General features: G+C 42.7%; 1 protein-coding gene across 1 annotated transcript; it reads right to left on the bottom strand.

Annotated features, from left to right (window-relative positions):
* Positions 1-801: 801 nt before the first annotated feature.
* LOC119491065 (alpha-(1,3)-fucosyltransferase 4-like) lies at positions 802-9,826 on the bottom strand. Its single transcript, XM_037774684.1, has 5 exons — positions 7,944-9,826; positions 4,919-5,007; positions 3,729-3,778; positions 3,457-3,539; positions 802-1,036 (listed from the first exon to the last, which is right to left on the bottom strand). Exon 1 carries the CDS (start codon positions 9,177-9,179, stop codon positions 7,962-7,964), a length of 1,218 nt encoding a protein of 405 aa, XP_037630612.1. The 5' UTR covers positions 9,180-9,826; the 3' UTR covers positions 802-1,036; positions 3,457-3,539; positions 3,729-3,778; positions 4,919-5,007; positions 7,944-7,961.
* Positions 9,827-15,946: the final 6,120 nt, after the last annotated feature.

Here is a 15,946-nt window from a genome sequence, read left to right as displayed (position 1 = left end):
TTATATTCCCAGATGTTGCAGAAAACTGATTTTGTGACTTTTGATGATTTCCAAAGTGTGTTCAAACTGATTAGATAAGATGTCAGAAGATGGAAAGCTGAAGATCTTGCCGTTTTATAGGTGTATTGGTTGTCATTCTGTCATGAAGGCAAGGGGGTGAAGTTTGACCCGGAAGTGACCATGCTGCATTTATTTGGTTTTCACGTTTTTCTCAGGTTAAAAGCTTATTAAAAACACCCTTATAAAATAAAGATGGAAAAAAAAGCATGTCTGTGATCTTCTGACATCTGATCTCAGCTTAAACACACCTTGGAAATCATCAAGACTCATAAAATCAGTTTTCTGCATCATTTTGGAATATGACTCCCATGGCCCCCGGGGGCCAGATTTGCAGCGCCCTGATATCTATATCTTTTCATAACATATAAACCTGCATCTGTGCCAAATTTCAAGCTTTTATCGCAAAATGCATAATTGTTATGAATATTTCCGTTTAGCTGCCCCACTAGAAAGCAAACCAAAATGTCAAACATTTCCTTCAACCATCATTCACAGAAAAGAGAAGGACCTGTCTGTATCTGTTGTATCTGATAAGTTATCATATGTTATAGAGGGTTGAGTCTACTGATGTACCTTTCTAAATACTGCTCTGTTGTGTCTTGTGCATGTTTCCATTATCTTTTATACTAAACAATGTTCAGGTGCTTTGTTGTTTCATTTGCGAGATGTCGTGCTCAGCAGATATTTATCTGTGTTCATTATTGAAGTAAGATTAAAGTCACAACAACAAAGGGATTCATTTCGTAGAGTCGCCACTTTATTGCACATAATTACATTTACACACGTACTGTATACACCGCAGCCTCACAGCGTGGGGAGACTATTTACTGCTCCTCCTCTTCCTTTTCTTTTCATCCTCCTGTCTCTTCTCCTCCTTTTACTCCCGCTCTTTGTCCTCTTCGTGGGTGATCACATAACACAGGTTCTTGTAGTCAAGGTTACCGGCGACATCCAACTTTGTAAACATCTGATTTACCTGCAAGCAAACAGGTAAAGTGTTTCTTGCACTTTTTCTTTTTGTAAATCCTCAGCTCTTGTGATGAAGAGAGGAGAGCTGTCAGGTTTGCAGAAAGAGGGATCACTCGGGCTATTACATCTGCAGACAAACACAGCGCTGGCTTTTGCCATTTCAATTAGCTCATCAGAACAGGGAGATGAGTGCGGTTATGTATCATTGTCATATATTCCACTCTGGCCTCTTTATGCACCCTTTCATCTGCGCTTTGCCTGCCTGTTTCTGTCTTACTCCTGATGTACCCCTCCTCCTCCTCCTCTGTCTGTCTCTCTCCTCTTGTTTTTCCTGTCTACTGAACAGAGACATGTTGATATGAGGCCCGCTTGCACGGCCACAAGGGAACAAGTCTCTGGTGCTTTTGATCAGCTGCAAGATCAGACATGTCCACCGCTCCCCCGTGTACACTCCAGTGACTGATCATGCAGTATAATGGGCAGGCACAGACAACCAAAAGATGCACACCCACACATGTTCTCTCTGTAGATCATATAAGCATGAACACACATACACACACACAAACACACGGTGCATGTGTTGGCTCTGCTCACAGTGGGGTGGCTTGTTTGCTGGACACGAGGGAGCGAGAGAGAGAGAGAGAGAGAGATGGTGTGTGTGATTTCCCCTTTCTTGCCCTCTTTTTTTTTGCCTTTGACAGTAAGATGGATGATTGCAATCACAGGAGCCATCAGTGAGACAGAGTGGAGGTCTATGGGGCAGTGAGACACAGCCATGGGAAACCAGCCGTCAGATTACTGCACCGCGCTGCCATGGGAACACTGCGCTGTTTATTTGTCTGGGGGTTTTGTTGTTTCATATGCATTTTCCTCCTCTCTCTTTTCCCCCCTCTGTGCGGCCTTTTGATGTACAGGGAAGGAAAGCTTCCTCATAAAATATGTGTACGCTGTGTGAGAGGGACTGAGAGGGAGAGCGTTTACGTTTCACAACATACTAAGCCTACTGTAAGTCAATATGTCTCTTCAAACCAGTACAAATGTGACAGATTTCATAGCGATTAGACTGGTCTCTTTGATCCCTTGAGAGAATGAGAGGCAGACTTTTCTCTCTCCCCAGTCGACGGATGTTTTTAAGAGAAACATCTGTTGCTGTACAAATGAGATTACTGTGTCTCTCGCCAGGGGCCATGTAGGTTATGAATGGCACCGTTACTGAAGAGGGGGTCTGGAAGAGAGCTGAGAAGGATCTTTGTAATAAGCCTGAGCTGATAGTTAAGGGGTTTAAATCAAATTAAATTGCCTCAGATTCTGGGTATTCATCAGCGCTCACCTTCAGCTTGTGCAGCGGCGTCGCCACCGCCGGTACCTTTGAATCACTATCTCATATTGATACAGCCAATATTTCACCTTGTTGCCAAGCAACAACTCACCTCATCCTCTGTAAACTTGTCACCCCGTGACACGAGGTGATATTTCATGCTGCATGAGAGCAACAGGAAAGACGAATTACTGTTTCCATCTCTTTGACTTTGAATTAACTGTGATCTGTATTTCACTGACCGAGATGTGCGTTATCTGCATCCTGGAAGTTTGGTAGTGATTTAAGTCGTTCGTAGTTATCTGAGTGATGAATTCCCTGGGAGAGGCATCACAAGCCACTGAGTCATTTATGTGGTGTCTGTGCAGACTATGAAGAGAATCACATACTCACACCTCCCCCCCCGCCCTGACTCCTGTTTCTTCTGGGTCAAAGGTCAAAGGACTGAAGGCGTTCCTCAGGGTCAGAAACACACAGGTAAAACTGACAGTAATGATGCACACTGCACTGACTCCATTTCATTTGATACTTTATGTGTCATCACTGGCTTTTATTGCTTTTTAGGCAAATGCTAAGATTTAATACAGAAAATGAAAACTATGCACACACCAAGATTATAGTTGACTGTGTTTTTTTGGGAAATTTCTTTTTTTATGCACCAATTCCTTCAACCCAAGACCAAGACTTTCCTTTGGAAGACGATAAAAGCAATGTAGAGTTTGAAACTTGACTGACACTAAGAAAAAATAAATCAATTTCATTTAAAACAATAAAGCAAACCAAATTAAACAACAAATATTTCAATATTAATCTGGGTTCCCAGCCTAACGTTACAGTTGCAGTGTGTACGAGAAATAGTGAAACCCAACTACTAACATTAGATACTATGAATCTATTTTATTAACCATGTTGTGCTCATGTAACTTCATTTTCAGCACTGTTAATAGGGTAAAGATTGAATAAAATTGTAAATAAATATAATGAACATTTCTCAAAAACCGAAATCAAATAAAAATAATAAAAATATTTCTGAAAAGTAAACTAACACTGAAACTCAAAGACTAAAAAATGCACACTGCACAATCACCGCAACCTTGGTACTAACTGACCTTTGACATTTTCTCCGAGTTGAGGGGTCCTGAACACTCCGTCGTCATCTCATCGAGGTCATCATCACCAACTTTAAGGTGACCTGCCATCAAACACATCATCGTCATCATCATCATTGTAACAGTGAAGCAGCAACTGTAAGATAGTTGCATGATGGAAAGTATCCCAGTATAAATAAATAATAAGTTAATACGGAAACATACGGACATTCTTGAATAGAGCATGTTATGTAGAAATGCAAAATTCCTACTACTAAATACAAAATACTTACCCAGAGCAGCAGAGGTCACTCAGGTCACTCTTATCAATGATGGTGAAAGCCTGCAAGCAGAGGACAGCCACACAGGTTACCATGAGAGGCAGTACAGCTCCACACAGCAAGAGGGAGAGAGATGGAGTCCTACATGAACACATCTGTCCTCTAACCCAATGGTTTTTAAAGTGGGGTCCAGGGACCCCCAAGGAGTCCTTGAGGGAGTTCCAGGGGGTCCCCGGCAAAAAGGGGAATCATTTATTTTCACTATAATTCCATCCATAAGTAACACAATGGCAGAATGTATGACTATTTAGGTCATGGGTTTCATACATTTTATGTAATAAAAGTAGGGCTGTCAACGTTAACGTGATAACGCATTAACGCAAAATTGTTTTAACGCCACCAATTTCTTTAATGCATTAACACAATCAATCTTTCGGAGGTTGTAGCGGGCTTAGTTTTAAAGCTAGAGTGAAGATACTGGTATCATATAAAGCTAAAAAAAACTAATGAATCCATTGGTAGCATGTCATACGAGCTTGTCGTGAAGGAGGCTAAATAACGCTACGAAGTTGGCGATTGCCATTTTCAAAGGGGTCCTTTGACCTCTGACCTCAAGATATGTGAATGAAAATGGGTTCTATGGGTACCCACGAGTCTCCCCTTTACAGACATGCCCACTTTATGATAATCACATGCAGTTTGGGGCAAATCATAGTCAAGTCAGCACACTGCCACACTGACAGCTGTTGTTGCATGTTGGACTTAAGTTTGCCATGTTATGATTTGAGCATATTTTTCTTTACGCTAAATGCAGTACCTGTGAGGGTTTCTGGAAAATATTCGTCATTGTTTTGTGCTGTTAATTGATTTCCAATAATACATTTATACATATGTTTGCATTAAGCCCTAACCCTCCCATGTTAATAAGAGTATTGAATACTTGACAAATCTCCCTTTAAGGTACATTTTGAACAGATAAAAAATGTGCGATTAATTTGCAATTAATCACGATTAACTATGGACAATCATGAGATTAATTGCGATTAAATATTTGAATCGATTGACAGCCCTAAATAAAACATCTAAAAGCAAAAATCCTATCAGTAGGGGGACCCTGGAACAAAATCTTATTAAATGGGGGTCTAATTTGTGTCAGATTAAGGGTGCTTAATGTGAAAACAATTGGGAACCACTGGTCTAACCTCTTTGAACTCCTGGATCTGGTTCAGCTCAAACATAATATTGAGACGTTGGAGCCTCCTGCCTCCTTCTCCTTGGCCTTTTTGTGTGACTGTAACAGAACACACTTTTCAGATGAGAGAGGAGGTCCACGGTCCTCAGTCAGCAGTAACACCAAAAACACACGCAATACACAAACAGTCATGTAGCTGATTATATTTCTGTTGTATATCACCTTTTTTTTCTTGATTTCCAAGATGTAATTCCTGATCAAAAACTACATGATATCCAGTATCGATTAGTCTGTATTACTAACCAGAAATTGCATTAAAATGGCAAGCAATACATAGTGAGTGGGCTAATAGCAGGTCAATGTGTGCAATCAACATGCTAGATATCCTGTAAAGCCTCTTGCCATCGTGTGGATCTTCTTTCAGTCTGCTTTGTGATCAGATGAGCTGTTAAGAAACAATAAGAGGAGTTCCCTTCCTTTATAAACTACTAGATCAACTGTCCAGCACCTGTTCTGTCCAGACAATACAGCATGGCCTCTATTGTACAGTGTGTGCTTCCCACAGCGGAAAGGTAAGATACTTTGAATGAGGACACGTCAAACAAGCTTCAGGACATGTACTGGATCTATATTTGAAAGCAGACAGAGTGATTTTCCTCACAGTAACCAGATATTCTTATAACCCCCTCGTGTACATGAATGGGATTATGACAGGGATGAGGGGGTCTGGCTGTTCTGGCCGTCTGAAAGCATTATTGCTGATAGACGTCAGCGGTTTCAGCAGCTGTTGAGGCATCAGCTCATTATGGGGAGCAGCGGTGTTCGCGGCCCTTGCGCCTGCAGGAAATGTCTCATTTGACAGTGTAAAGTGTTAATTCTGTGTCAGGGCACTAACTCAGAGGTGTAAATTTAAATGATCCACATCACAGCTTCTGATTCTTATCAAGTGACTCATGAAGCGGCACATGTTCACCTCCTTCTACACATTTTCAAGGTTTTTCTGCTGCAGCCTGAGCTACGACAATATATATAAAGGATAGTAAAAACATCAGCAAAATGAGCATGGCTGTGTAAATAGCACCGTTTTAATGAAACAGTAGAGGATGTGTGTGTTGGTACAGCTGTCTTGCTCTCTTAACAAGTTGAGCCAGACGTATGAACAGCACTGAAAAGACGAGGTTTGGAGTCTAACAACACCTTTAAGGTAATTTAGGTCAGCGTTGCAATAATGTGCAGACACAAAGCAAGCGCTCTGAGTACTATTTTAGGGATGCGTGGCTTCTACTAAAACATGAGCATCAACCATGTATGCTGATAAGCTGATATCAGATCCGATCCAGCGTGATTCACATGATTTAGTGCTGCTAACGCCTCAGGTGTCATGTACTTTCTGGAGATGGTATGCCTCCCTAATCAAACACACCACAGGTTACACACTCCCTTTGAATACATGCATTACCTTAACCCTAAACCCATTGAAAATACCTGCTTTTTTTTGCACGTTGTATTGTAATCATCAATCCAAAATAATATTTTCTTCATATTACGGATCAAAACAATGTGTTTCATTCTTCCTTTCAAGCCCCGATTTCCATTTCAGGTCTGTGTAAAAGTCACCTTGCAAAGATGTCAAACTTGAGATAGATAACACACTGGGGTGGATTAATGCACAGGTTGGCTTGCAGCCTACAGGGGCCCCATGTTTGCAAGGGCCCCCAATAATTTAAATGTACTTCAGAGAAAAAAAAGAACCACCTTGACCCCTATTGGCCCATTAGAAACATCTTAAAAAATTAAGCAGCTGATTCGTCAGCAATATGTCAGAAAGAAAATGTGATCATGGAGCACAACAACGAAATGCACAACAGCTGGAAGAACACCGTGATCGAGATCTACTGAAGAAAATCCCTAATTTGCGAGATATTTCAAGGCTTCGAGTAAGTCTCAATGTGTGTGTGTATGCTCTCCGAGTGTGTACCTGTGAGCCGTGTAATGTTCCTAGCACACTTTTTACACATGGCATGATGAGAAGGGGGCCTCACACAAAGAGTAGTCTAAGGGGGCCCCTGACCACCTTAATCCGCCACTGATAAAGCATCACAGTTAACATTTCATCACCTTCATTATTAGTCAGTGAGTTGTATTGTAGCACCACACAACTGATGCTGCGTGATATACTAAAGTTGAGGATTTTGACAGGAACATTGTTTGCTGCGATGAATCATCTCAAGCAAGTCTTTGCGAGCTCATTTTCTTATTGCAATGCAATAATGAATAGTGAATGCAAAGTTTATGATACAATATGCAAAATCCATGTAGGGCTACAAGCAGCCCACTTGAAGATGAAAAAATCCATTAGAAACTTTGCAAACATAATGATAAATCATCTATTTTGTTTGACTTATACATGTTTTGTATCTGTTATTTTTGTGGGATAAAATCTTTGAAAATCAATAAAACATCCATCCATCCATCCATCTGCAACCGCTTATCCCGTTAGGGGTCGCGGGGGGGGCTGGAGCCGATCCCAGCCGACATTGGTCGAAGGCGGGGTACACCCTGGACAGGTCGCCAGTCCATCACAGGGCTGACACATAGAGACAGACAACCATTCACACTCACATTCACACCTACGGGCAATTTAGAGTCAACAATTAACCTAACCTGCATGTCTTTGGACTGTGGGAGGAAACCGGAGTACCCGGAGAAAACCCACGCTAACACGGGGAGAACATGCAAACTCCACACAGAAGGGCCCCAAGCCAGATTTGAACCTGCAACCCACTAGCTGTGAGGCGCCAGTGCCAACCACTGCACCACCGTGCAGCCCTCAATAAAACATATTTACAAAAAAAAAAAAAACTTTGCAAACATAATGTGAATAAGAAGACAACACACTATCAAAATGTAATTATAAAGTCATATAAATTAAATAAATCAACTCCCAATCATAAATATATATTCTGTTGTTTCCTTTGAAAGCTGGAAGTCACAGCTGGAGGTCATAAGGTCAGGTGTGCAGTGAGTCTTCTCACTTCACTCAGGTGCGTTTCTCACGAGCGAAACCATCGTGTCAGATCTTGGACCACATCTGTCCTGCCTCTGGTCCTCCTCACCGCCCTGCAGGCCGTGCAGTAGTGCTCAGTCCAGAAGGAGGTCTGGTGGACTCTGTATCTCCTCTTCCAGTCCAGGTGCCTCCTGAACCGCACCGGGTTCCTCCTCAGCATCAGCAGGTACCGGGCCAGGCCTCGCACCGTGGAGAAGTCGTCCACGTGGATGAAGGCCTCCGGTGGTAAGAACCGCTCGTAGTTCTGCCTGGACGGACCGAGGACCACCGGAACCGAGCCGGCCTGCAGCGCGTTCCACAGCTTCTCCGTGATGTAGTCGGTGTGCTGCGAGTTCTCCAGAGACAGGTAGAACTGGTACCGGTGGAGCAGCTTGCGCACCTGAACGCCGGTACCAGAATCCTCCGGTATCGGCTGACCCGCTCTACCGAACACATCCACCGGGATGTACCGGCGGAGCTCGTGGTAGAAAACAACACGTGTGTGTGACTCGGACCAGTTGCTGACGACCCAGGCCAGGAGGTGTGGTCGTCGCGGGTTCTGCTGGGTTCTGCTGAGTCCACCACGTGGGACCAGATACCCGTACGGTAGGAACACATCAGAGTCTGTCCGGTACGTCATGGTGAGGTTGAAGACGTCCTCAAAGCGCCACATCTCCGTCGTGTGCGCAGGAGACTCGTAGTTCATCCATATCCACTTTTGCGCATTTGGACGCGGTTCCGGTGGCAGATCCGCGGCTCCGGTGACCAAGTCCCGGTGGTGGATGAGCACCGCGTCGGCACGTGGGTACGAGCGCTCGTCGTCGGTGAGCGCGCACCCGTCGATGTGGTAGAGTTTAAGGCAGTCCGGGAGTTTACGGTACTGACCGAACGGATGCGTCCACACCAAGAGGGTCACCACGGAGTCAGAGTCTGCAGGTGGTGGGTCCGGATCCGGTGAGTCCAGCAGGTAGAAACCCAGAAAGAGCAGGAAACCGACCACGGCCACGTACACACAGGTGGAGGTCACTCTGAGAACCAGCAGGCCCACACAGCACGAGTCCTGCTGGGACCACCGGGAGCGCCTGTGCGTCCGAGCTCTCCAATAAGACCCTGTTCCAATCATCCTGCAGTTATGTCCAAAAAAAACCTCTCTCACACACACTTTGTCCACTTTGTCCAAGAAAAAACGTCCACAGGAAATGCAGCTCCAGAGGGCAGAACTCATTGGACCCTGCAGACACACCTTATCAATGTCCTACTTTCAGTTAAGGAGTGTTGTTTGACTAGAACACCATGAGCTTTTTCCTGTATTGTTGTCCAATACCTGACTTCCTCCAACAGAGTCTAAAACATTTGCACCACATTTGCCCCTGCTCCCATCATCCTGAAGTCATTTCCACCCAATGTTAAAAAAAAAATCTCTCACACAACCACTCTGTCCGGAAAAAAACGTCTTCAGGAAATGCAGCTCTAGAGGGCAGAACTCACTGCAGCCTGCAGACACACCTTAAATATCCTACTTACAGTTAAGGAGTGCAAATAACAATAGGTCATATTGTTTGACTATAATACAATGAGCTTCTTCCTGTATTGTGCTCCAATACCTGACTTCCTCAAACAGTCTAAAAACATTTGCACCACTAGTTGCTGTATGCTCAAACATTTGACGTGGCAGGCAGCGTTATTGGCCCGGGTTCTTGTTACCGGTGAATGGGGCTTTTGTCGGCCTGGTCGGCCTCCCAGGCACTTTTAGGTTGGGTAAACACCAGGGCGCGGTGTCCTGCTCATGAAGTAAGCAGAGGTCATTTTGTGAGGCATATTTTTCACTTAGAGTATTTCCATTCCGACCTCTTTTCAGGGGTTCAGGGGATATTCAGGGGGAGATGGTCAACAACAGTACATGCCACATAGAAGTGGTGCACATCATCTGAAAGCTGGGAAGATTAATTTGGGGTGCAGCTCAGCACTGTGTGTCAAGTTGTTCTAGTCATTGATAAAAAAAATAAGAACAAAATAATCAATTACAATAAATTGTGAAAGTGTATAAGATCGTAGTACATGTTGATGAGTTTGTGATGCCTTTTCTATTATGTCTCATAAATTGTTGCAGCAATTTTTGTGTTGATACCATGTGTTTAACAATTTTTTACCACTTAAGAACTGATAAAAATGATCAATAATCCCTACAAAATACCACATTAAGACACCAAGACCTTGAGGAACACTATAAAAAAAAGCCATGCTGTGATTTGGTATCAAAAACCTTTGACATTTGGAGATTTCTGCAAGAATTGCATTTTTCTGCAATTAGATGGCGAGCACCTCTGTTCTGTAAACTGCTCAGAAACCCCCTTATTGTCAATATACCTAGGAAAGCTATACATCCTCTGAATGCTCTAGGTCTCTAGTTTATGGTTGTAAAGTTTCATGAGGCTGTGATTATCCTAGAGGTCACCACAGGTCATTTTATACAGTGAGGTCAAGTTTAAAAAAATGGTCTGACTACAATGAAATGGCTACTAATATCATCACAATTGGGCTCATTATATCCACAAGAGTCTCAGCTTTACAGTGATAACCAGTTTATATAATTCAAGACTGTTTAGGGACCCCAGTATGCAGAAATATTCAAATACACCATTTTAGAATAGGAAAAAATAACACATTTATACTGCATTCAAAAACTGTTTTTTGCACCAAACTGCATGATGACTTGACTATGACTTGCCCAAAACTGCATGTGATTATCATAAAGTGGGCGTGTCTATAAAGAGGAGACTCGTGGGTACCCATAGAACCCATTTACATTCACATATCTTGAGGTCAGAGGTCAAGGGACCCCTTTGAAAATCGCCATGCCAGTTTTTCCTGGCCAAAATTTAGCCCAACTTCATAGTGTTATTTGGCGATCTTCCTGACAAGCTAGCATGACATGTGTTACTAATGGATTCCTTAGGTCTTCTGGTTTCATATGATACCAGTATCTCCCCTCTAGCTAAAACTCAGTCCGCCATAACCTGCGAAAGACAGAATAGCGGCCGGGCCAGGGGTCAAATCAGATGTCTATTGGAGAATTGATAGCACTGGAGCCTAATTTTAGAGAGATATTGAGATATTAAATCATTAGTAAATAAACCCCTCAGATTTTATGGGTTGACTAATGAACTATTTTTCTTCTTGTCAAGATAATGCAATAATAATAAACCATGTAAAGAGGACTTTTCTCCTTATGGACACGCTATGTGTGTCTTTTACCACTAGGTGTCTCCCTACACAAGCACAAAGCCACTATGTGAAGTTGTCCTGTGCAGCCTGCTTGAGTTGTGTACTGACATACTGGGATGTTTTTCTTCTCAAAACATGCATGTTTAATTTGGCCAATGAATAAACATGTCAGCTGTAAATTAAGCAGGCAGCAGCGAGGCTTTGAAAAGGTTTGTCTTGAATGTTTTATTTATCAGATATGACCCAGCCATTGCAGCACCCTCCAACCACAAATCTTAATAGGTGACTCACAGTTTAAATTTTTGGTGATCTAACCTAAACAAATACAGGAATAATAAAACACATGGCTTTCAGATACACATTACTCTCTGTGAAGAAGGATCAACTGTCCAGGTCGTCGTCATTCTGATTCATGAAAAAATGATGAGGCGACTGGGTTGGGAATCTTGCACTGATGTGTGTTGTGTCTGATCTCTGGTGGGCAGGAAAAACACGGCGTGACTGGGACAACATTATTCCTCCCCACAGACACAGAGTATGTCATGAAGTGTGTGAGTGTGAGCGGAAAAAAAATGGCAGACAAGGAGGAGGAGTGGGAGGAGATGAAGCAAGAAGCATGTGTGTCTCCACTGGGTCCTCCTCCTTCCTGTTACATCCATTCACTTTTCTTCACCGTGGAGCAAAAAAAAAAAAAAAAATCTCTTTGTGTGTTTGCGTGCGTGCATATGTGTGTGTGACTAGTTATATCCCCATAAGAGGTTTTGTATTCTTTCTGCATTATTTATCCTCCCTTTCATCTGAACAGTTCTATTTTCAGCCGATCATTTAATGTCCTGCCCGGGGGTTATCTCGCGTTGGGAAGAAACTCAGCAATCTCATAAGTTATGGAGACATGGCGAGGCTCAAACATTATAAACACATGTATGTCTTTCTTCAGAAATAGCAGAGGTGAATGAGGTCAGGAAATGACACAGAGGAATGAGTTTGTTTGTCTTCTTTCAGTTCAAAACCAGGCAAATGTTGCTGGAAATGAGCTATAATTAAAGTTGCACTGATTGGTGATAGGGTGACATTTTGTTCAGCTCAAATTACAGCCACGGTGATACACACAAAGCTTGGCATTTATGTTTGCTCCATTTTGTCTGCATCTCTCTTGCTAGGAAAAAAACTTTTTTTGTGTCAACGCTCTTTCATTTGCCGTCTGCAGACCTTGAGTCTCCACTTAGGGATCAATATCTCATCTTTATCTATTCGAACAGCGCCGCAGAAAACCAGCCACACGTGGGGCATCTCGGGTCAATTTCTATGAACAGTGTCAGCGATCTTATAAGGATTAGGTGCATGGAACTGCACCGATTAGTGTTATTCTAGGTCAAATACACCAAAAACATATTTTGCAGACTTTTTTCTATAGCTTTGTACATTTTCCAAGTTTGCTGCTAGCTTCCTGCATGTCAGAAGTAATACCACTGTGTATCGGTATGTGTATTTGTGTGTGAATCATACCAGCACAGAGTGAAGCATTCAGTTTTTTGATGGGACCCCCAGGTCTTCACTCATCTTCCCTATTGATTTTCTCTTGCTTTCCTCTTTGCGCTCCCAGGGGATGGGATGTCTCAATTGGTCCCGGCCGGTGAAAGAGAGTGTGAGCGATAGACAAACAGATAGAAGATGAGGGAAAGAGAGAGAGAGAAAAAAAAACACGAAGAACGTTGAGAGAAAAAGAGGAGGAAGCGGCAGGAGGGGGCCCAGCGAGCTCCCTGATCACAGAGGCCCCTCGCTGACCCCTGACCTTGATCATGACCTCGGAGGTTACCCCAGAGGTCAGAGGTTGTGTGAAAGTGCCACCGCGGCGATTCACTCCACTGCTGGGTGATGATGATCTTATGCAGCCTCCCCAGCCTGTCTGCCATGATCAGTGTTGCTCTCTGCCTGCAGCTCCCAAGGGCCACGCATCCATCTCAGACCCGGCAACACAGGGCCCGCTAAAAGCACCTCGCAGGCAGAGTCAACGAGCAGCAGGAGAAGGGACACAAACAGAGAAAAGTGGGAAAGCTAAAGGACAGAATGGCTGTTTTATTTTCTCCCCTGTAGCACTGTATAAGATCTAGTGGTATGAAGGCACGGACACAGAGAATGTGTGTTTATTTCTCTCTGTTTAACCAAATGTACATGAACTGATGACTGAGGCTAAATCTGTGGGTCCCAACACGTTCCCTCTGCTGTCCCTGTCAGGAACAATTTACGCTGCGTTTTTTCCTCTCCTCTCTAATTTTAACATAAAATGTAATAAAAAGACAAGTGAGGGGAAAAATCCCTCTCAAGTCATTCATGCCAGACGTGCAAGAGCCTCTGCAGCAGGAACATGATAATTTGAAGGTGGATTGATAACTCAGACTCTTACTTGTTCCGACTTAGACTGTGTACCCCCTACTGCTTCAAAGTAATCCAGAGCCTAGTGAAGCTTCACTCAAATCCTTATGGAGATGCTGTGTGTGCTGAAATTCGGAGAGTTTGAGAAGAAGCGCCTGTCTGGCAGTGCAAAATCCACTGATTTGTAATGCTAAGGTCGAGCCTTAGTGAAGCAGAATTTAACTTAAAGTCAAAGATATAAGGTATAAATAAGCTATAGAAACAGACATGTTTAATGGTCTCCCTGAAAAGAAAATGCTTTGTCTCTTGTGTGTTTTTACATGAGATCGAAGATGAAGTCCATTTCATGTTTTATTGTTCATTTTATCATGATTTAAACCTGCAGTAGGCAGAATATTTTTGGCATCATTGGGCAAAAATTCCATAGTAACCTTTCAGCATATTGTAAATCAAGTGTTCTGAGAGATAACTAGACTTCTGCACCTCATATTGGCTCTGTTTTCAGGCTTTAAAAAATCTAGCTCGTGACGGGAGACTTTGGCCAATCACAGGTCATTTCAGAGAGAGCGTTCCTATTGGCTGTGCTCCGGCTGGTGGGCGGTGCTTGGAATTTCCTCAACTGATCTCAACATGGCTGCCGGGTCACAAACTATCTGATAACATAGCTAAACAGATGTTTCTGAAAACATTTGAGGTGAGAAATAGGCATTACAGTAACAGAATATTGATTTATATTTGATCAGCGCTGCCTAGTTTGACCTTTTGATCGGAGTTTGTTCAGAGACGGCAGGCTCCAGCTCGGCTCTGATTGGTTGTTTTCCTCCGGTCTGTGAAATCTTGCTGATGCCATTAGGAGCATCCGAGGACACCGGAGGACACAGAGGCACATGATTTTTTTCAGATTACCTGTCTCATGCACTACTGTCAGGATATAGTGACCTTTGTTTACTCATATTTGCTCCTTTTCTGCGCACTGCAGTTTAAAAGGCTGCACTTTGGAGTAAAATGATTTCTTTTGAATGGATGATTAAACAAAATTTGAGCTGTTTTAGGAAGGGAATATTTTCTTCTTTGATTGCAGTTTTGTTACATGGAAGAAGTTGTATGTTTCACCACTGCAACAGTGTTTTTGGGGGCACTTGTATGTGCTTGACACAATAAATAACACAACTAATAAACAAAGTAACTATATCACCTTACAGTATTTGAAACATTTAATCATTGTGTTATCTAAAGTTAAAAGTCGACATTGAGAAATAATCATAAATCGCATCTCAACACAAATACCATGCATTGTGTGGTCGCTTTCAGGCGTTGTTATTGATTGGTAACATATTGTTGAATACTTTTCATTACCTAATAATATCAGCGCCAAAAAAATAGACTGTGTTTCGTCTTTGTTGTGTGTTTCGTCTTTGTGTGATAGTAAGAGAGAAATCTATAAACACATCGTAATAGACACACTGCAAAGCTACTAAGTCCGTAGGGATTATCTCAGACCTGTATTTCTGGTTTGGCTTAATGATAGGTAGCATCACAAGTCATGCAGGCCAGGCCAAGGAAGCACTGATTAACACGGCGGAAAGGGAGAGAAAAGAGGGGATTTAACATGCAGTATTTGGTCTAAAAGTATTCATTATGTATCTCATAGTGCAGACCAGTTGCTCATACTTTTAAAAAAAGGACAATCTTGATAAAGAAATAGTGATTGACTCTGACACAAATCATGCTGCTATTATGTCTTTTTTCACAGGAATTCTTTTAAAGCAGCTCTTCCTATTTAAGTGCAATTCAGTACATTTGATTAAAGGCATGTGACTCTGTCATGTCATGGCCAGTCTGCAATCCGCTGTATTATGTCTATAAATGAAATATATAATAAGGCAAAGCTATCGAGGCTACACATGCAGTTGAGCACTGAGCGCCATTCATACTGCTGAAGGAGGGCGACACAAACTGCTTCAAATCAAATTAAGTAATGACCTGAAAGTTGAGCTAATTCAATGCACAAAAATGCCCACCTTTGTATGCGCACAAGTGCAGGGAAAGAGCCGTCATTATCTGTGGCAAATTCTTGGTATTTTTAGTGGATGCCATTAAAGTGCAACGGCTGTAAAGAAATTAAAATGATTGTAGGGCAAAAAATAAAGCTGTAAAATATTTATTTTAAAGGCTCCGAGCATTCAAGGAAAAAAACTCCTAAGTGTGAGTGCAGGCGTTGACTTTTCCACACAGCCGAGGCCTCACGACGACACACTCGACGTGTCACATTTGGGAACCCACAAAATGCTAAAAATGAAAACAACGTGCAAAACAGATGTGTTGCCCTGATAAACCTGAGCTGAATGAGGCTGGAGCCGAGGCGTGATGTGTTTTAAGGTGCATAATCGGCAC

The sequence above is a fragment of the Sebastes umbrosus genome, chromosome 7 (genome assembly GCF_015220745.1).
Source record: "Sebastes umbrosus isolate fSebUmb1 chromosome 7, fSebUmb1.pri, whole genome shotgun sequence".
In the NCBI taxonomy this organism is placed as follows: Eukaryota; Metazoa; Chordata; class Actinopteri; order Perciformes; family Sebastidae; genus Sebastes; species Sebastes umbrosus.
Note: the sequence above shows the minus strand (reverse complement) of the source record. Positions and strands in the feature narration are given on the sequence as shown.